The sequence below is a fragment of the Equus quagga genome, chromosome 13, assembly GCF_021613505.1.
Source record: "Equus quagga isolate Etosha38 chromosome 13, UCLA_HA_Equagga_1.0, whole genome shotgun sequence".
Classification (NCBI taxonomy): domain Eukaryota; kingdom Metazoa; phylum Chordata; class Mammalia; order Perissodactyla; family Equidae; genus Equus; species Equus quagga.
Window position 1 is genome coordinate 68,099,268 of NC_060279.1, and position 22,294 is coordinate 68,121,561.

At 53.6% G+C, this 22,294-nt stretch overlaps 1 protein-coding gene across 1 annotated transcript; it reads right to left on the reverse strand.

Annotated features, from left to right (window-relative positions):
- Positions 1-7,439: 7,439 nt before the first annotated feature.
- LOC124250912 (chymotrypsinogen B-like) lies at positions 7,440-11,916 on the reverse strand. Its single transcript, XM_046683209.1, has 7 exons — positions 11,865-11,916; positions 9,973-10,076; positions 9,790-9,869; positions 9,610-9,688; positions 9,171-9,351; positions 8,073-8,206; positions 7,440-7,601 (listed from the first exon to the last, which is right to left on the reverse strand). The coding sequence occupies exons 1-7, from the start codon at positions 11,914-11,916 to the stop codon at positions 7,440-7,442; spliced, it is 792 nt and encodes a 263-aa protein (XP_046539165.1).
- Between the last annotated feature and the right edge of the window lie 10,378 nt (positions 11,917-22,294).

Here is a 22,294-nt window from a genome sequence, read left to right on the forward strand (position 1 = left end):
GAATCCTGGGCGCAGACACAGCACTGCTCATCAAACCACGCTGAGGCAGCGTCCCACATGCCACAACTAGAAGGACCCACAACAAAGAATATACAACTATGTACCGGGGGGCTTTGGGGAGAAAAAGGAAAAAAATAAAATCTTTAAAAAAAAAAAAAAGGAGAGGGCTAAACCTGATGTCAAAAACCTTTCCAAATTACAGGAAGATGTGGTTTCTCCCACTCTCAGCCCCTTGCCCGAGAGCCTTGAGGAAGTGACAGCAGTGCCCCTATATCCTCCTCCTCTGGCTACCTGGGGGCCCCTTCTTAACCGATGGCAGCACCACGACTATAGGTAATGCAGCTGCTGGAGGACTGCGGCATCTCCCCCCGCCCAGCCCCAGGCCCCTCTGCAGACAGGGAGGGTGCTCCCAGCTCAGCCCAAATGGCAGGACTTGTAGCTGTTCACTCAGCCCTTAAGGAGGCCATCAATGGGGCCTTTCGCAGCTCCATGTTTTCAGATTCCTAGGCTGTTGCTAAGGACCTTGCGGTTTGGTCTGGCCAAAGGCTGAAGGACGATTTTCTCATACAAGGCAAGCCCATCTAGGGCACCCAGATATGGAAGGAATTAGCAGGGTCCCAGTTGCCATCACTGTTAACGTTTCTGCACACACTAACCTCCCTACCCCAGAAGCCACTGTCAACAATATTGCAGACTCCCTCGCTAAGCCCTCCACACTCCACCCCATCCAGACGCCTCAGGGTCCCTGCCCTTCCCACGCGACTTCTGGTGCTCAGGGAATTCTTGCCTTAACAACCTGGACTCAAGTGAGGGGACTGCCCCTGTCCTCCACCATAGCCCCGGCTGTGATAGATGAGTGCCTTCTCTGCTCCCAAACCAAACAAGAGAGACTATCCAGATGGGGACATGTTCCCCGGGGAGACTGGTCACACTCCCACTGGCAGGTTGATTTCCTCAGCCACTGCCCTCTCCTGCTGGGGCTTCCTGATACGCCATCATGATCATGGATACTCACGGGGGACTCCTCTTGGCGACCCCCACCCAGAAGTCCTCCTCAAAACAGATCATCTCTTTCCTTACCACTTTTACTCTGTTCCCTTTGGGTCACCAGACATTACCGACTCTGACCAGGGTACCCATTTCACCTCTCAGGAGGCCCACCGTGGGCTCTCCCACACAACAGTCTTCGGAAAGTCCATCTAGGTTCCATCCAGGGGTGGGCCTCCTCGACGTCATCATGGCCTCTTAAAGAGGCTCTCCTCATGTTACTTTCAGGCAAATGATCCCCAAGATGGATCCAACTCTTGCCCCAGCCCCTCATCTTGCTTGATTCTTGCCCCCTGGGCCTTCATACCCCACATACCAGTTATTATTCAGCCCCCCAAATTCCACTCTTGGTCATCTCTGGCAGTCCTCAAGCTTTTTACATGCCAAGATGATGTCCTTTTTATTTTGTCCCCTGACTCCACTTCCCTCTTCCACTATGATTTTTTGATCATCTCACCATCTGCTTCATGCTGGCGACCAGATTCCGGGTAGACAATCCAATATGATCCCCTCACTGTTGAGTGCCCCCCAGGCCAGAAGCCCATCAGGTTAGTGCGAGATCATTTCTCTGGAAACCTTGACAACGGTGAGGACTCTCCAAAAGGAGCCACTTCCGTGCCAGCCATTCTTCCCCAATATAGTGGCCACAGGCTGGCTAATGAGACTAAATTCCCCTAATTTACGATAAGTAGAAATTATCACCGGGAACCAAACAGTGGCACAGTTGGGGTGTCTGAAAGAGGGAAAGAAACTCTCCACTTGGTACATGTGAGCCATACTCAGAGATGAGAGTTTAGCGAGACAGCAACAAGTCGTGGCCTCACCTATGTGAGACAGGGTGACCCACAACCTTCTCTCAGAGCAACCGCCATCAGCAGTTACTCAATATATAAGTAACTCAGCTGGAAGGAACACACCACATGCTCATCAGGTGTCAATGCTCTCTACAGCTGTGGCTGTTCTTATTGCCTTGTATGGCGGGGTGACAGGGTTCCTGGTAGACCCCTCGAGAGTAACTATCACACAGACCCAGTGCTGGAACACCACCACCCCTGCCTGCAGTTGCCCCCTGGGGTGGAAAAGCCAGGAATGTAGGAGAGGCCTATTGGAAGCCTGCTCCCGAGTCTGGGCCTCAAAGAGACTGAATCCCTTCAGGCAATGGGCCCTCCAGAAGAAAGTCCAAATGATATTTGCCCCCCAATTTCTGTACACCAAATATTGCTACAAGCTAACTGGCCCTTTGGCTTCCAGCACATAACACCAATCTGATTTGTCCATTGCCCTCACGGGGTGGCCCCAGGAATGCCTAAACAGCATCCGTAAGATCTCCCTGAGCCTGGGATATGAAGTGCCCAGACTCTTGATGGGCTTTAGCTGAACTCCTCTGGGAACTGAAAGGGCAGCTGCCAGCTCTGTAACCAAACGCACCCCTGATGACCCCAGGGAGCTCTTCATTTGTTCCACGAGCTGCAGGCACCAGTTGGGCACCTCGGTCCTGAGGGAAGCCTCCAGGTTATGGCAGGCAGCCTACCCCAAGCCCATGACGAATACGCCAACTGGATAGCGACATGGGAGGGTCTCCCACACCCTGGGTGGCCACCACTCCAGAGGACCTCAGCCCTGAGTGAGATGGACTCATCTCTGTCTCAGACAACGTCGTCCCAGCCCAAGAGTTCGCCTCTGGAGATGCCTATGCTTCCTACACTGGAGATGACACCCAGGGACATGTCACCATGTCAGAGACCTTGCCACTTGCCCAAATGGCCAAGATGTTAAAATATTCCACAATATTACCCAAATCTTTGAACAGATTCCCAGGGACCCTGAGGTCGTTGCTCTGTTTTCATGATGGGACTCTTCAAGTTGGGAACAGTGGCTATGGACTGGATTTCAGACTGCTGCCTGTATAACTATTATAGGATTGATTACTATAACCCTATTGAGATATGTACTGTCTTGGTTACGATGTGTCCTGTCCCTAACTTTTAACAGATCTGCTACCCAGGCTATTAATGTCCTCACCATGGACTCCGAGGCCTCCGTGTCACAGTGTGGATGGTAGTGTAAGCCCAGACAATCGGCTTTTTGGATTGTGATGCAAGTGCTTGACAAACTTTTGATTGCCGAGGCATCCACTTCAAAGACGGCTATATCAAATAAGCACATGGCAGCCACACAACTAGATAAAGAGGCAGGCTGCCCCCACGCGACACTGCAGGTGGGTTGAAGACCACCTCCCCACCCCGGGCTTGAGAACTCCTCTTGCGATTGAGAGCACTATTCTGTGGGATCCAGAGAGGAACAGCTCCTGCCCCACAAAGCCCACAAGCCAGTTGGAGATGGTCAAGGAGACAGGTGAGCCCAGTGGAGGTAATCAGCCTCTAACAGAGGGGCATGTTAGGTGCCCCGTGGGAGCATGGAGGAGGGAGCATCTAACACGCACTGAGGTGGAGAAGGCCTGACACAGACCTGAGCGGCCGCAGAGTGCCAGACTGTTTACAGAGGCAGCTTAGCCCGCCCATCACCATCCTTGATTTCCTTTGATCACACGGATGGAACGGTGCCCTGTTAGTGGTCCATCTATTCTGCCCCAGGGTTGCTCGGCCCTACTAACCATCTCCAGAACTCTGCGGGGCAGGACCCTGATGCCGCTCATTATGGTCACTGCACCCACCTGGCCCCTACTATCTCGGGCTCCTAGCACATTGCCACCAGCAGCTCGGTTCTGTAGCAGCGTCTCCTACCACCCACCCTGGCCTAGAGAGAGGAGCGGCAGAGGAGCTTCTTAGCCGTGCTGGGTCCCCTCTCACCAGCACACTCCTTCTGATGGGTAGATGGGCGCATCTTCCAGGTCTTCCCGGAGAGCAGCCGTCCAGCGGGCGCTCTGCCTTTCAGACCGCATCTGCTCTGCTGGGCCCACTTCTGAGCCTTATAATCCCTTCTTCCACTGTCTGACACAGTAGTTCTAGCATCTCTACCTCACTTAGAGTGGTCCATTGCTTGTTTCTATGCTTCTAGAAGCCCTCCCGGTAGCGTGTTGGCACTATCCCCTGGGCGCCTGGCCAGGGTGTTAAAAATCTATATCGTGGGAGAGTGCTGCCACAGCAATAACCCCCCCTTATCCAGTTTATGCTCTGTGCCCCCTTGACTCAGCACTCTCAGCGTCCAGTCCCAGACTCACCTGGCCCCTGCCCGCACCCTCAGCTCCCTTGGGATATGGTCTCTGTCCTCTCAGCATCACAGCCAGAGTGGAGGTGTGGGCCAAAGCTGGGGTGCCTGTTGTCCTGCAGGGCCCCAATTCCTCCTAACCAGGGCCCTGACCTTGGCACAGCAGACCTGTCAAGGTTGAGAGTTTAACCTGCAGAGCTTGGCTGCTCCATGCTAAGTCCTGGACCCCATCCCCAGCTTTCTCCGCCGTGTGCCCGCGGGAGGCGCGAGCCTCTTTCTGTGCTCCTAAGGAAGCTCTCTGGCTTTCACACTGAGCTTTTGATCACCTACAAATCACTCTGAGTTTTTTCTTTCTTCGAAGACTTAGTTGTGCTTAGCAACAGCCAAGCAATTTACTGTCCTTACAGTTTATCCCTCCCTCCATATTTCTCAAACTCCTGGTATATGGAACCCACAAGTGAATTCTTTTCCACTAGAACACCAACCAAGTCCATCAGTAGTGGAGGTTTTAACAATTTCATTGTTACCTTGTGCTCCCCCTACCAGCGGTGAAGGGTCCTCCTTGCCAGCCAGGAGTCAGTGGGCCAGCACCGGAATCCCATCCTAGCATCTGCTTTTAAGGTCCCACTCTTTTTTTTTTTTTTTTTTTTTGAGGAAGATTAGCCCTGAGCTAACATCTGCCAATCCTCCTCTTTTTGCTGTGGAAGGCTGGCCCTGAGCTAACGTCCGTGCCCATCTTCCTCTACTTCATACGTGGGATGCCTACCACAGCACAGCTTGCTGGGCGGTGCCGTGTCTGCACCCGGGATCTGAACTGGTGAAGCCCCCGCCGCCGAAGCAGAACGTGCACACTTAACGGCTGCGCTACCAGGCCGGCCCCACTCTTGATCCCAATGGTCATGGTGCGAGCTCCCTAGGGGGCAGACTTTGCGATGCAGATTAGCGTGCAGGATGCTTATCAGGGAGTACTCCCGGGATCGACATGCTGGAAGGGAAGGAATGGACATAGGGTCGAACAGAGGGAGAAACTGGACTTCAACACTGTCCCAAGTTTAGGCGAAGAAACTGGGCCTTTAAACACCCCACTGACCAACCAGGGATGTGGGCCGCCCAGAAAGGAGGCCTGACCATGATCAAGATGATTCTCTTCAGCTGAGGAAATTCCCAGAGAGGCCTGACAGCTGAGGGCTGTCTGCTGGCAACACTCCCAGCAGCTGGGATGTAAGTCGTTCCTGGAGGGACTAATTACAACTCGTCACGGCATCGACTGGACTGTGCGTACAGGTGCTGGCTGACCATCGACCAGGGAATGGTGAACATTCTCTTCAGATCAATTCAGATGTTTCAGTTAAGCAGGAAGCAAGTTCATCTGTGGACGGAGAGATGAGGAGCATGCACTGTGCCAGACACGGTCTAACTCAGACCTGGAATGTGAGGCAGCCTCAGCAGGGCCTAGGAAGCAGACCCTGCTCTAGGGTGGGTCTGTTTGCAAACTGGGACGCACTCCCAATTAGTCTTGGAACTTTGTGCTTGACTGTACTTTTCGGTATAACACCTAGCTGGAAAAAAGTATATCTGGAACAACTGGGGCATATAAATCGACTTTTTCAACTGTAATTTTTATGAAGTTTAAACACAGATCAAGTATTCCTGATAAAAATGTCGCATCCTGATTGAGATGTGCTGTAAGTGCAAATTGCTGGATTTCAATGACTTAGTACGAGAAAAAGAATGTAAAATATACCATGAAGAATTTTAAAACATTGATTACATGTTGAAATGATAGTATTTGGATGTATTGGGTTAAATAAAATATACTAAAATTAATTCACCTATTTCTTTTGCCTTTTGTTTTGTTTTGTTTTGTTTTTTAGGAAGGCTACTAGACAATTTAAAATCACCCCGGTGGCTCACGTTATGTTTTGTACAGGGCTGGGTTAGGACCAAGCCAGAGGCGAGGCACAGCCATGCGGTTTTCACATTGGCCACCAGGTGGCAACCTTATCTCAGGACTGCGTTTTCCAGACTCCACGAGGCTGGTGGAGTGGGTGATCGGCAGAGAAGACAGGTCTTGCTAGAAATTTAAAAAATAACCAGGTTTGTGCTTGCTACTCCTTTTTTTATGTGAATAGTTTTGACGTAGTTATAAAATACAAGTCCTTTGCTCTCTGAGTTTCAGACCCCCTCCCCGCCCCCCCTCCCGCCCCAGCAGTGCTGAGTGTTCCCTGAAAGACTGGGCTTTGAATAATATTTTTAATAGTTTTCTTCAAGCCCACTCCTCTGCCCAACGCTGCTCTCTCATTTTTATTTTCTCCCTTTCACATGTTCATTCTCCACATCAGGTTTAGCTATTTTGGCTTTTTTCATGTCCTTAGTAATTAAATCGTATGCCACCTTAATGTCAACATATTATGACCCACTCTCAGAACACCTAAAACTTCACCAGGCAGAGAAAGATATTGGGAAAAATACTCAAAGGGAAATGCAGAAGGAGCCAAATTCCACTCCTACCAAGACGCCTGGTTAGTGTGGCCTCCTGGCTGCCTCCCCAAGACCACCCTTGTGGGAACTCTAGAGGGAAACTACGAGATATGGAGAAAGCTGCGAGAGGAAAGGATGATTTGAACTTGGGGTTGTGTGTGGTCATCGTGTGACTGACGGCAGAGGCTGTGGGCTTGGCTGTGGGAGGAGAAAATGGGAAATGAACAGAATTGTGTCTGCTTCTCCCCCAAGTCCAGTGCTTTGGGGCAATGAATGCCTGACCCAGGCCCACCCTTGACAGCTAGTACAGGTGCCCTCAGGGTAAATGGGCTGTGCAGAAACTCTGTGCAGGCGAGGAGCTGAGGGCAATAGGAAGACCACCTCCGCAGCCCCCCTCCACCTCTCCCAACCCCCAGCCTTCAGAGCTATGGATTGCATAGCCTGGCCGAGGACTCCTGCCTTCTAGAAAGCTCCATGGGCCAAGCTGGCTCCGGCACGTAGCACCTGAGTTCTACCCCAGGGTGGAGTCCTGAACAGGGAGCATGAGCTACAAAGACAGCTTCCAGAGAAGGCAGGGGGTGCCCGGGTACCTGTAGCCTGGAAAGGGAGCGGTAACACCGCCCCCTGGTGGGTGACATGGAAAATTGCAGCCCCCTAGGCCCACAGAGAGAGACGCAGTCAGTGCTTCAGTACAGCTACTTTTATTGGGGACTCTCCGGGTTGGGATGGCAGGAACCACAGGCTCAGTTGGCAGCCAGGGTCTGCTGAATCCAGGATACGAACTCGGTGACACGGGTGTACACAGCAGGCGTGGAGGTGGAGCAGACGGAACTGCCCCAGGACACGATGCCCACCAGGGTCCAGGCTCCATTCTTCTGGGCGACCAGAGGGCCACCAGAGTCGCCCTGAGGAGGAGAAAGGACTTGTGTCCAAGTCTGAAAGGGGATGCCAGCGCCCTAGTGTGCCCTGGTCTGGCCGAGTCCAGGGCGGGGCTGAGAAATGACGAGTGTGGGCTCAGGCCATACACAGCTACTTAGATCCGGTACAGTGGCAGCCCCAGCTCTGCCACCTACACCTGGAGGGCCTGGGGCAGGTGGCTTACCCTCTCAGCCTCACCATCGTCTGTAAAATGGGCCGAAAACAGCCAGCCCCCGGGGGGTGGTGGGGGTTAAAGACCCCTGGGAAGCCCCGCCCACGCCCGGCCAGAGCGAGCCCTCCGGGGGCATCTGTTAGTGCTGGTCTTGCCTTTCGCTGGGGCACCGGGAAGGGAGCAAGCTTAACAGGTCGTGGCAGGAAGGAGTGGCCCTCCTGGCCAGACCAGGGTGGGGCACAGTCAGTGAGGGTGGGCACGGTGTCACCCTGCCGTGAGAACATACCATGCAAGAAGAGACGCCGCTGGCGCCAGCGCAGAGCATCGAGTTGGCGATCTTGCTGCCCCAGTACTTCTTGCAGTCGGTGTTGGACAGGAGGGGCAGGACCGCCTGCTGCAGCTTGTCGGGGGTCTTGCTGGCTGGAGGGACAGAGCGAGTGGCGTCAGGGCCCCTCTTCCCACCCAGCCCATCCCAGGTGGAAGGGCCCGGGGACGGCTTGGAGTCCTGCCCTGGCCTTTCCAGGTCCTGGTCCTTCACCATCACGGTGACCATGGAAACCGAGCTCCGCCCCTTCCCTTAGACCTGAGCGGTGCCTGTGGGACTCAGTTCCCTTGCGGGTCCACACCAGGCGGGGGGACTCGGCTTCAAGCACAGTCGTTCAAACAAGCCCTGCCCTGCCAGCCCCGGTGCCGTGTGTTGGGCGGAGGGGCCTCGTCTCCCTTTCCAGGCAAGGGGCTCCGCGTCCTCCTGACGGGAGACCCTGGAGGGGACCCGCCACCCTCGGCGGCCGACGAGGGAGCACCCTCCCCCTGTTGCCCTTTCCTGGCTGCTTCTGTCCAGTTAAAGGAGCAGCCGGGCGAGCCGTGGCCTGGGCAGAAGAATGGAGGACGCTGGAGGAGGACAGGCAGGCAGGCAGAGCGAGCAGCCGGGGACGGTGAGATGCTGGCCGCGCTCTCAGGGCCCGAACCAGCCCTGGACATTTGACTGGCAGCCCAGACTTCATGGCGAGCTGTACCCCCCGCCCCAGGCCTGGAGAGAAGGCCGGGCTGGCTGTAGGACGCTGCGGCACTCGACGCAGGTGGTGAGCGGGACATATGATGGTTATTATACTGATGATATCCATAACATATGATGGAATGCTATTTGTAGGTGTTTCTTCAACTTACAGTTCAAGTGTATCACTACTCCACCTCGTTTTTATTCGTGTTTGGGAAGCTTTTAATTAAGAGGGTTTAAAATAAAGAAATAGATTTATGATTGTATTGGAATTTAGACCCCCCTCCCCCAAAAAGAGCCATATGAACCCCACCTGGAGACTCCTGCTGCTCAGGCAGCCCCCACCCCAGACACAGCTCGCGGGTGGAAAGCCCACGTGGTGCTCACCGTCGTACTGGGTCTTGCCCCAGCCCGTGGTGACGCTCAGTGTCCCGGCGGGGAAGTTATCATTAGCGCTGGGTAGGCACACGGGGGACACGGTGTTTGAGAGGCGGGCGGAGGACGCCAGCTTCACCAGGGTGATGTCGTTGCGGATGGTGAGGGAGCTGTAACTGGGGTTCTTGACAACCTGGGGGTGGGGCCAGAAGGACGACATGAGGCCCTAGGATGAATCAGCCATCTGCAGGTTTCAAGGAGAAAAACTCCTTTCCTGGCGGCCCGTTCAGGGGAAGCAGACCCACAGGAGGCCAGAAGGAGGATCCTGACGCCGGCCCCATCCGCATTCGTCTCCTGTCTCTCAAGCAGCCAAACGGTCTTCCTCCTCCTGCTCCCACCCCCAGCCTCTAGGCCGAGCCTCCCAGGCTGGGCTAGCAGGGCCTGGACGTACCTTGGCAATCTTCAGGACCTGGATGTTCTCCTGACTTGAGCCCTGGTCGAACTCCCCAAGGACGACCCGGTGGGAGGTCCTAGAGGAATCACGTGGGGGTTAGGGACTGAGCACTTTCTAGGCTCCCTGCCTCTGACCCCCACGTAGCTGAAAGCGGAGCCCTGAGCCTGGGGCCCTCACGTGACGCTGCAGTGGGCTGCGGTGACCACCCAGTTCTCGTTGATGAGGGAGCCGCCGCAGAAGTGGAAGCCGGAGCTGTACTGGAGGAAGACGTGGAGGTCAGTGCTGGCTGGACGCCAGCAGCCCGGAACCGGGCCAGTACCCCAGGCTGTCCCCCACCATGCACGCAGAATCCCCCCTCACCTGCAGGGACACCTGCCAGGGCCAGGAGCCAGGGACTGCATCTTCCCCATTGACGATCCTGGACAGGCCACTCAGCATGGGCTGGATGGCCGGGACCCCGCAGCCTGGAAGTGGGGGGGAGGGTGAAAAAGGGCTGAGGCCGGGAGCCAGCCTGCAGAAGTTCTGGTTTCTACCTCAGCCCAGGCCAGCACAGGGTCCCCCTGCCACACTCCCTGCTCCTCTAGGAAACTCTTCCTGGTGCCCCCCCAACCTCTAGGCTCAAGGATCCCCCACATGCAGCCTGCTGACCCCAGTCACCTTCCAGGGATGGAGGGATGTGGCTGCTGCCACCCAGGGCCGCCTGCCTGAAGGAGCAGGAAACAGGCAGAGAAACCAGACCACCTGGCTCCAGGCCTGGGCCCACCCCGCCTGGCTGCGGGACCTCAGGCCAGTCACTGAACCCTCAAAGCTCATTCCCCTCAGTAAACTTAGAGAAAACAATGCTGACCTCACAGGTCAGATTCACTGGTACATTGGTTGGGCAAAGGGGGTGGAATTAAAATCGGGTACCCCCAGGTCAACGGGGAATTGGGAACTCTGACACGTTGCTGATGCTGGTGTGAAATGGTACCTTTTCCACAGCTGTGCTCGCTCACGCTGAATTCTCTATGCGGAGAAACTCATTGTACAAAGTTCTAGTTTCTTAATTACTTAATAAAACGAGACTTTGATGACATACCATACAAGGACACGTTGAGGAAACAGAAAACAAACAACTTGAATTGTCCCAGAACAAGGAGAAAAGACAGATGTACTGATATGCCCAGGACGCGTTCGCCTGCTCAGGACCAGACGAATTCTCAGCACTGGCCCCGGGGTTCCGGTTTGGCCCTGGTGGGGGAAGCTTGGCGGGTGCAGCCCCGACGACAGGCCAGGCGCCTGGAGGTCATACGGGCCCTGCTATAGACCCAGCACTGCCTCCTGCCCCTGGGGGGCTGGGGGCGGCCACCGACCACTGGCGGGAGATTATCACCAGAACATGTCATCATCATCTTTTTTTTTTGGCGAAAAAGCTAGAAGATAAACAGTGATGTATTCACACAGCTGAGCACTTTACAGTGACTAACGTGAACTAGCTGGGTCTCCCCATCATCAGGGACAAATCTGCGACATTGCATGGGTGGAAAAAGGCACTTTGTAAAACTGACGTGGAGTAGATACTGTTTAAGTTTCTACAAATTTCATCCATTGTTTATGGATTTATCAATCTGTAGTAAATTTGTAAAACCTCGCACAGAAATGATACGCAGCAAGTTCAGAATAGAGTTCACGTTCCCGGGGGAGGTGGCAGCAGGGGAGTTTAGCTGAATCTATTTTATGTTTTAAAAAGAAATACCTGAAGCAAATGTGCGAAATGGTAACATTCGTTAAATCCGGATGGTCGGTCCATGGATGTCATTGTTTTCTGCATTTTTTACTATTTCCTCTTTTTTTTTTTAATAGGAAACAAAATGCTTAGCAAGTGGCTGACACAATATATAAAATCCCCAGGGTGGAGGCCTTGGGGGTTCCCTTGTGACCATATCCTTACTCTGCCCACAGTACCCACCCTCAGCCACTCCTGGGGCCTCAGACCCCAGCGGGGGCAGATCACTCTTTTCCACCCTCCTGTGAGGGCTCAGGAAGCCCCAGAGGGACGCCTCTCCTCCCTGCAGCCTCAGCTTGCCTGTCTGGGTGTGAGGCCCAAAGGAGCAGGGAAGGGGACTCAGATCTCTGTCTTGGGCCCCAGGGCTCGCTCCGGACAGAGCCCCTCTGACCCCTCTGATGGGGCCAGGCGGTAAAGCCACTGGGGGCTAGGGATGTCCTCCCCAACCTCCTCCTAGGCCTGACTGACCCCCAGGCCCGACACTCACCAAAGGCAGCCCCCACGAGGGCGAAGCAAGAGAGGAGCCAGAGAAAGGCCATGTTGCTGCAGTCAGGGAGAGGTGGAGCACCTGCTGTGGGGTCCCTTTTTACATCCCCTGGGAACCCCCAAGCCCCGCCCAGACCCCCAGGCCTGCCCAACCAGAGAGCCACCCTCCTGCTATCTGGGAACCTTGGGCCATGAGTCGGGCCAAGCCCCTCTCACAGCCCAGCCTGGCTTTCAGCCTGCGACATCCCAGCCCTGGGAAAAGGGCAGCTGCCCTGGCCCAATGTCACCCACAAGCCTTGGCAACGCCGGGCATCCCCAGGGCACTGCAGGCAAGGCCAGCGCCCAGGCAGGGAGCCCGGGCCCCGTGGAGCCCAGCTGTGTGCCGAATCGGCCAGGACGCAGGTGCAGGGGACCGTGACGCTCCCGGTGCAACAGCGAGGATTCCAGCTCCCAGTTACAGGCAGTGGCACCACGGGGTTCAGAGATTCCCCACTGAGCATCACTGGCAGGCCACCAGTACCACGAACATAGGCTGTAGCCTCTCAGCAAAGAGGGTTTTCAATGCAACAGTCATCAAAAAGTAAAGCATTTGCAGATATTCTGGGTGATCAGAGGGTCCCCTCGAAACCGACCCAGCCAAGCAGCCTCAGAGCATGAGGGGGTGTGGGTGTGAGGGACTCGCCCCCACCGTGGCTGCTAGCTGGTTACAGGTTGGCAAACACGCTGCCAGACCGTCCCATGTCTGCCCCTGGGCTCAACTGGATTCTCTTTTTCTGTGATAATTCACAATTTAAGGAACTGGTCATTGCATGAAGTTTTAGTTTCTTATAAAATAGGGCTTTGATTCCACCCCATAAAGTAGCACATTGAGGAAACAGAAAATAAATGATTTTAGTTATAGAACAATGGGAAAAGGACAGATGTACAGAATACGCTGGGGATGCATTTGCGGTAAGTAGAGGCCAAACGACTTCTCAGCATCCTGTGCACAGGTTCCTTCTCCCCGCTGGGCCAGGCCCCGGTCTAGACAGCAGGGCACCCGCAGGGACAGAGCACACGGCACCCCTGCCCTCAGGGGGCCAAGAGGCTGGTGAGAGAGACAGACGCAAAATAAGAATATAATGCGAGAAGTCCAATAAGCAGGGGGCGGGAATGGAGAACCTGCTGCTCCAGCTGTCCGCGTGGGCCTCATTGATGAGACGGCTTGAAAAGAAGGACACGGTGGGCCAACTGAGTCTTCTTCTAAGGCCTCGGGGGCTCTGTGGTCAACAGGGTGGTGGTCACTTTGGGAGAAGCTGGTCAGAGTGAGCAGGGGACGGTGTCACTGTTCTTGTCAAAGTAACGCTGTGGATTGGAACTTGATTCAAGTTTTATTTGTCTTTGATTTGTGAATTTAGTTTTGTTTGAGAGTTGTGTGTTTTCAGCCGGGGGCATATTCAAAATGTTTCTCCACCCCGGGAGCAGGAGCCCTGACCAGTGGGAACAGTGGCCTGGGCAGCGACAGGCTCCCAGAGGCCCTGAACCCCGTCTGCGGGGAAGAGCTGGGGCGGCCAAATTTCAGGGGACACAGAGGGTGTGGCCAGCCGCTGTTTACTGGTTCCGAAGCTTTTTGACATTTTAACAGGCTGTCAGCCCGGGCTCTGTGCTCTGGAATCCATACTTGAGTTCCAGGCCAGGGTGATTTATTGAAATATTAACATTTGCTGGTTTTGCTTTTTTTCCTCCCTTCATTCCAAGCAGGTAGCCAAGCCATCTGTATTTTCCTTGCCTCAGGGATTTTTCCAGAGCAGAAAACAGAAGCAGCCTGAAGTCACTGGCTCTTCAGGTCTGTTGTGAAAGGAAACTTCTGGTGACTTGAGTAGAGGAGGAATGTGGCTTGGAAGGTGACATAAAAGGGGAGGGCGAGCTGCCTATCTACAGAGATGAGCACCCCTGAGGCCCCCAGCAAGAGCCGCCATTTGTGCCTATCTGCTGGTGTGTTTTTCACTTTGATCGATTCCTTTTGGCTCCAACCCATCCCCCATTCAAACCAGACCCTGAGGGGAGCACTCCCTGGGAACAGGATGATCATTTTGTTACAAAGCATGATGGCCTTTGCCTCTTGCCTATAGCCATCTCCCTCTTCCTGTCCACACAGAGGGTTCCCGGGGAGGGTCACCCCACCCCAGCTCTCAGGGGGGAGAACTCTGATTAATGTAAGCCAGTCAAGGCCAAGAGGGGCCGGAGAACCCCAGCCCACCCTTCCTGCACCTTGGCAGTCTTGTGGGGATGTGGCATTTCGGCCGCCGTCTGGAGGCCCCGAGAAGAAAGACAGAGATCCTGACCCAGAATTAGAACCATCGTGAGCTGCGGAGCAAAGCCTGCAGTTGCCTCCCGTCTCTGCTCGTGTGCACTCATGTGAGAAGGCAAACCCCTACTGTTTAGCCACTGCCAGCCATGTGGGTTTTTTTACAAAAAGCATCTTAGGTAAAACAAAATAACCTTAAGAATGGTGCTAGATGGCTTCCATTTTCCCCTCCAGGTCCATCCTCTGCCCCTCTGTACTCTGCTGGCCTCCAGCAGACGGACCCTTAGGGGTGAGACTGCACGACAGCTTCCCGGGCCCTTGGCTTCCTGTTGGTGTCAGCGAAGGGGAGGCCCCAGAAGGAGCAGGGCCCAGAGAGGGGAGGAGAGAGGAGTCAGGTATCTGTTCTCCGGGTTCCTTCCCTGAGAGGCTGCTGTGGATTGGCTGCCTCCCTTGACAGAGGCCACAGCTCCCTTCAGGTGGCCCTCCCTTTCTGAGTTCCATAACTGCTCCGCCTCGTCCCTTCAGCTCTAGGTGGGTCCCCATTGTTGCCAGGACCCTATGCACCTCACTATCCTTTGTTGGTTTCTCTAAGCCCTGCCCACACCTGTGTAAAAATTCCCTTTATTAAAACTCTCCTCAAATAACCCGGTTTGAGTGTGCCATCTGTTTTCAGGCAGGACCATGAGTGATGTAGTAATTGATGCCCCAGGACCACAGAACATGGGATTCTGGGCCTGGGGTGCTCACCCACTGGAGGAGTCCATGAATAGCCTGTTTGCCAGGGAAGATGAGACCCTGGTGGTCCATGGCATGCCGCAGCATCACAGTGGCTCAGATTAACACAGAGGTGGCAAAGGCTGAAGTGCAGGTGGAAACAGGCCCCGGGGGGGGGGGGGGGGGGGGGGGGGGGGTCACGTGGCACTAAGTTCCCACAGCATCGGTGGCACTCACGCATGCTGGGGAGTCATACAAATGGCCAATGAGCAGGGGAAGAGACATCAAAACCGCCAGTCCTTAGGGAATGCAAATCAAAACCACAATGAGGTGTTGCTTCACACTGATTAGGATGGCTAATATAAACAAAAAACAGAAAAGAACAAGAACTGGAGAGGATGTGGAGAAATTGGAACCCTTGTGCACTGTTGGTGAGAATGTAAAACGGTGCGGCCACCATGGAAAACACTATGGCCGTTCCTCAAAAAACTAAAAATAGATTTACCCTGTGATGCAGCAATTCTCCTTCTGGGTATACACCCAAAAGAATTGAAACCAGAGTTTCAAAGAGATGTTTGTGCACCCATGTTCACAGCAACATTACTAACAGTAGCTAAAACATGGAGGCAACCCAAGTGTCCATCGACAGACAAATGGATAAACAAAATGTGGTATATATACACAATGGAATACTATTCAGCTTTAAAAATGAAGAAACTTCTGCCATATGCTAGAACATGGATGAACCTGGAGGACAGTAAGCTAAGTGAGATAAGCTAGTCACAAATAGACCAATACTATTGAGCCCACTTATATGAGGCACCTGGAGTATCAGATTCATGGAGATGGACAGTAGAATGGTGGGCGCCTGGGACTGAGGGCAATGGACGGTTTAATGGATATAGAGTTTCCGTTTTGCAAGATGAAAAGTTCTGCAGATGGATCCTGGTGATGTTTGCACAACAAAATGAATGTACTTAATGCCACTGAACTGTACGATTAAAAATAGTTACGGTGAATTTTACGTTATATGTATTTCACTACAATTTTGAAAATTGAAAAAAGAAAAGCCACAATGAGATACCACCTCGTAACTACCATGATGGCTATAATTTTTTAAATGAGAAATAAGTTTTGGCAAAGATGTAGAGAAACTGGAATCCTTGTACCTTGCTGGTGGGAATGGAAAATGGAGCAGCTGCTGTGGAAAATAGTTTGGCAGTACTTCGAAAAGCTAAACATAGAATTATCATGTGACCCAGAAATTCCACTGTTAGGTGTATAATTCCCCAAAATGAAAGCAGGGACTCAAACAGATACCTGTACGCAAATGTTCATTGCAGCACTATGCCAACAGCCAAAAGGTTGAAAAACCCAAATGTCCTTTGGTGGATGGATGGATAAACACAATGTGGTGTATCCACACAATGGAATATTATTCAGCCATTAAAAGGAATGAAGAACTGATGCATCCTACAATATGCATAAACCTTGAAAACGTCAGGCGAAGTGAAAGAAGCCAGTCACAAAGGACTGGATACTGGACAATTCCATTTACATAAAACATCCATAATGAGCAAATTCATAGAGACGAAAAATTGGATTAGAGTTACCAGGAGCTACGGCGAGAGAGGAATGTGGAGTTACTGTTCAGAGGGTACAGAGTTTCTGTTTGGGGTGACGAAAAAGTTTTGGAAATAGGTGGTGGTAATGGTTGCACAACATTGTGACTGTAATTAATGCCACTGAACTGTACACTTAAAAATGGTTAAAATGGCAACTTTTATGTTATATATGTTTTACCACATTAAAAAAAGTTAATGTAACATACCAAATATACCTACACTTTAAATGGGTGAATTGTACGGCATGTGAATTCTATCTCAATAAAGCTGTTAAAAACCCCTGTGGTGTCAGCAGCCTTCTTCTGATGGCCCGAGAGGCAAACGCAGGGGAGAGGAGCCGCTGAAGGGTGTGAATGCTCCCCCTCGAACGTGGGTTGACCATCGAAAGCCCTGAGCTTCAGAGGGGACCCTCATCTCCTGTGGTCACAGGACGGATGTGGCTGAGGACAAACCCAGAACCTTCAGGCTCTGGGATTTTAAGGGTTGAGGAGTATAGAACCTGTTAAATACCCATCGCTACCAGGTAAGGAACGGGTGGGGGAGGTGCGGATCCCTGAGACATGAGTTGAGGTCCCCTGAGCAGACTGAGCAAGGCTGCAGAACTTTGAACCCCCAAATCTCCATGAACCCCCACCTTGCCAACACAGGCATTTCCAACCCCCTGTCTGAGGAAGCGAGGCTCTCTCTGCATAAAAGATTTCAATGACAACCCAGGGCTGTCACCTCACAAGGCCACCTCAGGTCTTCTCAGAACATACTCCGCCAGTCCACATGGCTTCTAGACCCAAGAAGAGAGTAGATCCTGCAGTAGATTGAAAAAATGGTCCTGATTCTCTACATCTCCCTATACCCACCCCTTTTGCCCTGAAACTTTATATGGAAGGTAAGAGACTGAATATACAACGGACAACGGCCGGACCATATAGAAAAACAGGACTCGGACCCCCCATCTGCAGCCACTAGCCCAGGAAACCCAACAATAACAACTGGCCCCAAAAGGCCAGGACTTGACCAATAACTGACACCTTCCCTAATCTTTGCCCCCGCTGCCAACTCAGGACTAATGAGCAAAAGCCAAGTCTGCACCCCTAACCAATCCCATAGGACGCCCCCCTTCCTGTTAGCCCAACTCCAGCTTCCCTGTGCCAACAGCTTCGGGGCGCCCCTGAAGCCTGTCCGTTTTCCACTACAAAGCTCTCCCTCCTGCTTTTGAGTCTCCTCCAAATGCAAGCGACGGTGGCTGACTCCCTCGCTGTAGCAAGCTCTGAACGAACAGCCTCTGCCTGTTCTCATTTGGGTCGTGGTCTTCACTGATTTCCACGAAGACCAACTGCTGGTGGTGGCCTCCCCCATTCATTTGCCCTCAGGGGTCCAGGTAACCTCGCCTACATTTCCAGCCTGTCGCTGCGTCTCCCCACTGGTATCAGCCCTGACTATGGGGCATTGCCCTCCTCGTGGGTTCTGAGCTTGGTGTAGAGTCTGGGCCTGGCTGCTGAGCCCCAAGTCTGGTTTCCCAGTTCACTGTCCTGACAACACTGGGAGCCTCTGAAGAAACTCATTCTCCCCTTAAGTCCACCAGAGTTGACTGTTTTGCTGGCAACTGAGAGTCCTGACTTCTAAAACAAGCCAGAGATTTTGACTTGTGGGACCCTGGGCTGTTCTGTTGCAAATCCTAAATCCTGAAGGATTCAAGACAACAGATTTGTGCTATTGAAAAAACAAGGGAAGAATCAGGTTTTCCAGTCCCAGAAGAAATAAAGATTCACTGGTGTGGCAGGAAGTGCAGATAACCTATCAATACCTATCCTGCCACACTTCCAGATTCTGTTTGTGGGGTGGAGAAGGCCTCAGCTAAAATGCTTCCTTTCCTGACTCCCTTGCAGCTAGAGGTGGCCTTGAGACACCGTTCTGTCTAATGAGATGTGAGCAGACATCATTGGATGGGGCTTTCCAGAAGAATTTTTTAAATGGGACAGACTCAGTTGGTATTGCTTTTTGCCCTTTCTTCTCCCCCTTCTTTTCCTGCCTGAATCAGATGTGATGTTTGGAAGTTCGGCAGCCATTTTGGAGCCATGAGGAAGATGCCACAGGCTTTGAACTACCACATCAGCTTTGGACTGTTTGCCTTTAGAACTCTTGTTAAACGAGAAAAATAAATGTCTAATTTGCTGAATGTATAGTTTTTCAGGTCTCTGTTTTTCACAGCTGAACACAACCTCAACATACACCTGGGAATTTGAAATACTTGAGAATTTTTCTCCAAAAAATATTAACTTAAGATTCCCTGAGCTAGAGGAGAAAGGAGAGTTTTTGTTGTGCATCTCTGACAACAGGCTTGAGATCCTGCCCATAGCCATCTCCTGTCCACTGCTCGACCAGGGTTGGGGGAAAATAATAGGAAACAAGGGGGTTTGAAGGAGGGCCTTTGCCTTATCACCTCTGAGCAACCTTCAGGGTGGCTCCATTCCTGCCTTGCTGGGGAGTCTGAGAGCAGAGAGGGCCACCTGTGAAGACTAGGAGGCTGGACCTTCCAGAGTCCGCCTGAGCCTAACATAGCAGAGGGAGCAGCCAGATGTTTCCCCCGTGCCTGCAAGGGTGCAGAAATGGCTAAGAAAGAGGCCTAGTCCTGGGGAGGCCTGGGGATGGAGAAGAAAAACGGCCAGCTGCAGCAATGGGGTGCAGGCACCTCAGCAAGCAGCAGTGCGGACACCTGAGGAGGCCCAAGGACCAGCCCCCCCTCCCCATGTCTGGACACATTGCCAGCCGAGCATGACGGGGGGGACCCTCCACGGGCTGAGGTTTGGTTTCAGACTCCTGGCAGAATAAAGGATCAAAGTAGAAAGCACGTTCTCTAATAGAAAAATAAAGAAACCTATATTTCTTGCATGCCCGTGTTTAGGGTTGAGAGTCACCTCATCATAAAGGAGCAAAAACGGGGTGGGGTGGGCGAGGGGCACCCGCCCAAATGTCCCAGCGGGAGGATGGGGAGGGAAATCATGATGTAGTGATGACGGACGGGAAACACCACTCAGCAGTACAAAGGAACCCGCCGCTGACACACCAAGAACACAGGTGAAGCTCAGAACCTTGAGCGAAAGAATCCAGACACGAAGACCATATCTATGGTTCCATTTATATAAATTTCTAGAACAGGTAACTCTAATCTATGGCGAAAGAAATCAGAACAGTGGTTGCTGGTTGCCTCAGAGGAGGCGGAGTTGGAAAGAGGCAGGAGAGAACTTTCCGGGGCGGTGGCATTATTTTACATCTTGGTTGTGACGTTTGTTACGCTGTATATACGTCAAAATCCAACCCTCTGTGCATCTCACCATATGTAAATTATAATTCATATTTCATTTTTAATAAAAAAGAAGGTTGAGATTTGGCCTTCTCAGAGAAGCGGCTTCTTCACCTAAGGAGACTGACGTAGGCGTTCCTGCCTCAGGGAAGATGCCGGGGTCTTGGAGGCCCGGGTCCGGAGAGACGCATGCGCAATGGCCCGCATCCTCCGCACCGCCTCCATGCTGGGCGGAACCTGGAGCCCTGGAACAGTCCCCAGCCCGGGCCAATCCCGGAGGCAGCTGGGCAGAGGTTGCATCAGGGGCCTCCTGTCCCCAGCAAAGCTTTTCCCCCAAACCCAGGCTGCTGGCAGAGAGCTGACCCCGATGCCGCTCCCCGTGCGCACTTGGATCAGGTCACCTCCTGAATAAATTTCGTTGTTACCCCTTTTCCTTGCCCATTAAACACTCTAGACACCACCCACCTGCAACGAGGTAACAAGGGCAGACCTAAGGTTTTCTAAAATGACCGACAACCCTCAAACAAGGCCATCCCTTCTCCTGGGGAGTTTGCGGGAGCAGAGATGGGTGAGCTCCCCAGGAGTCTAGGAGAAGGGGCAGGGTTCCAGACCCGAGAGTGGGAGATTAGAAATATTAGCGAAAAAGCGGAGCCCCGGAAAATAGTCTTCACTGTACACTTGGGTGGCTAAACGACTTCTGGGTCCAGAGATCCATCAACTCATCCATGGACTCTGATGGACGCCGGCCGTGCGGCTGGCCAGCCCCAGCCGAGGCAGAAGTGCTGCCCGCGAGGAGGGGCCCCGGCCCAGAGGCGGAGGAGAGCTGGGTGTTCTTACGGACACGAACAGCACCGGCAAAGGCCTCGAGGCAGGAAGCTCAGGGCACGTCGATCTCTGGAGAATGCCCGGCATCTAACTCTCTGCCCTTGGGGGGTCCTTCCTCGGGTTTGGGGGTCGGCGGAGCGCGCTGTCCCATGTCCGGTGAGCCGGAGGGCTGCGGGTCCCGCCGCAGCCAGCTTCTGGCCCCTCCCCGGGGCAGCAGGGGTCGGGGCACCTGCAGCTGCGCCGGCTCCCAGGCCTGGGCAGGCGGTGCGCCAGGGGCGCGCGGCGGGCAGGGCCCCTGCCACCTGTCGGCTCCCAAGGCCACGGCCACGGGTCAGCTCTGGCTGCTGCATCCGCTCCCCCGCCTGCCACGTCCTCCCCACTCAGGCCCCTCCAGCCCCGCGGCGGCTGCCACCTGGCACCAGGGGCTGCCACCGCGCCTGCACAGGCGGAAAGGCGCCGCGGCGGCCGGAGGATCACGGCCAGCCGCTCCTGCAGTTTCTTCATCAGAGCCCTCCTCGGTCGGCCCCCCTGGCCTCTCTGCCTGGCCTCCTGCCCGGCCTCCTGCCCTCTGAGCTCTTCCGTCCCCTCTGGCCTCGGGGCCTCTTGTGACATTCAGGCGCGTGCAGCCAGGCCTATGCTCTCGCTGTTCCCTCTGCGTGGACGCCTGCGAGCTGTGCTCGGTGCCCGCCGGCAAACTCTTAGGTTGCAATTTAAAGGTCCCCTATTGAGTGAGGCCCTCCTGCCTCGGTATTATTATTAATAATAATAATGATAACTCCCTAGCTGTTAGTAACGTATATTTTACTTTTTTTTTTTAACTCTTTTCCCTAGACTTACATCCTTTTCTGTGTAAGCTTGCTAAAGGCAGGAATTCGTGTTTCTTTTCTCTTGTTGGTCTCTTCCAGTAGGGCCTGGTAAGCGTTGGTGGGTAGGATGGATGGGCTTGCACAGACAGTATGGTTTCATGCAGAGCGGACCACACTCTGCGTCCTGTTTTGTGAGCTGCTCTCCCACCTAATACACCGTGGCCCCCGTCCCTGTCCTCCGACAGTCTTCCAGAATGCGCAAAGGCACCAACAGGCAATTCAAGAAGGAGTGGGACAGAGGACTCGCAGCTTGGATTGTGTGTTAGGCCTGGTCCTAGCGTGCTCAGGATGGGTCGTGCGCTTCCATGATGTGAGACCCATACTATAAGCACCTCCATTTTACATACTTAGAAATGGGATCAGAGAGGGTAAGTAACTTGCCCAAGGCCCCACAGCTGTTTTGTGCTGAAGCCTGTCCTGTGAACCACGGCACGGCAATCATCGATGCAATGGAAATTACAAACAGCCATGAGATGTCATTTTCCCTGTGCATTTTGGGGAGCTTGCCCTGCGCCTGGCAGCCTCACACTCAGATTTCTCCCTCCCCAGTTTCCCAGTTGCTGGGAAAGGACCCCACTGCCCGGCCCTGTCGCCCAAGCCAGAAACAGGCCTCTCTCCCCTTCGCTTTCCCGCCTGGTCCAGCCTCCACTGGCTCTTCCCAGGGCGATAGCAGGGGCTCTTTCGCTGGCCCTTGGGCCCAGTCTCCGGCGCCCCGGGATGCCACATGCTCAACTCCAGGAGCCCGTGGCGCCTGGGTGAAGGGGCCTGGCTGCCTGTGAACAGGCAGCAGGTGGCTTGCCCCTCTGAGCCACGCTG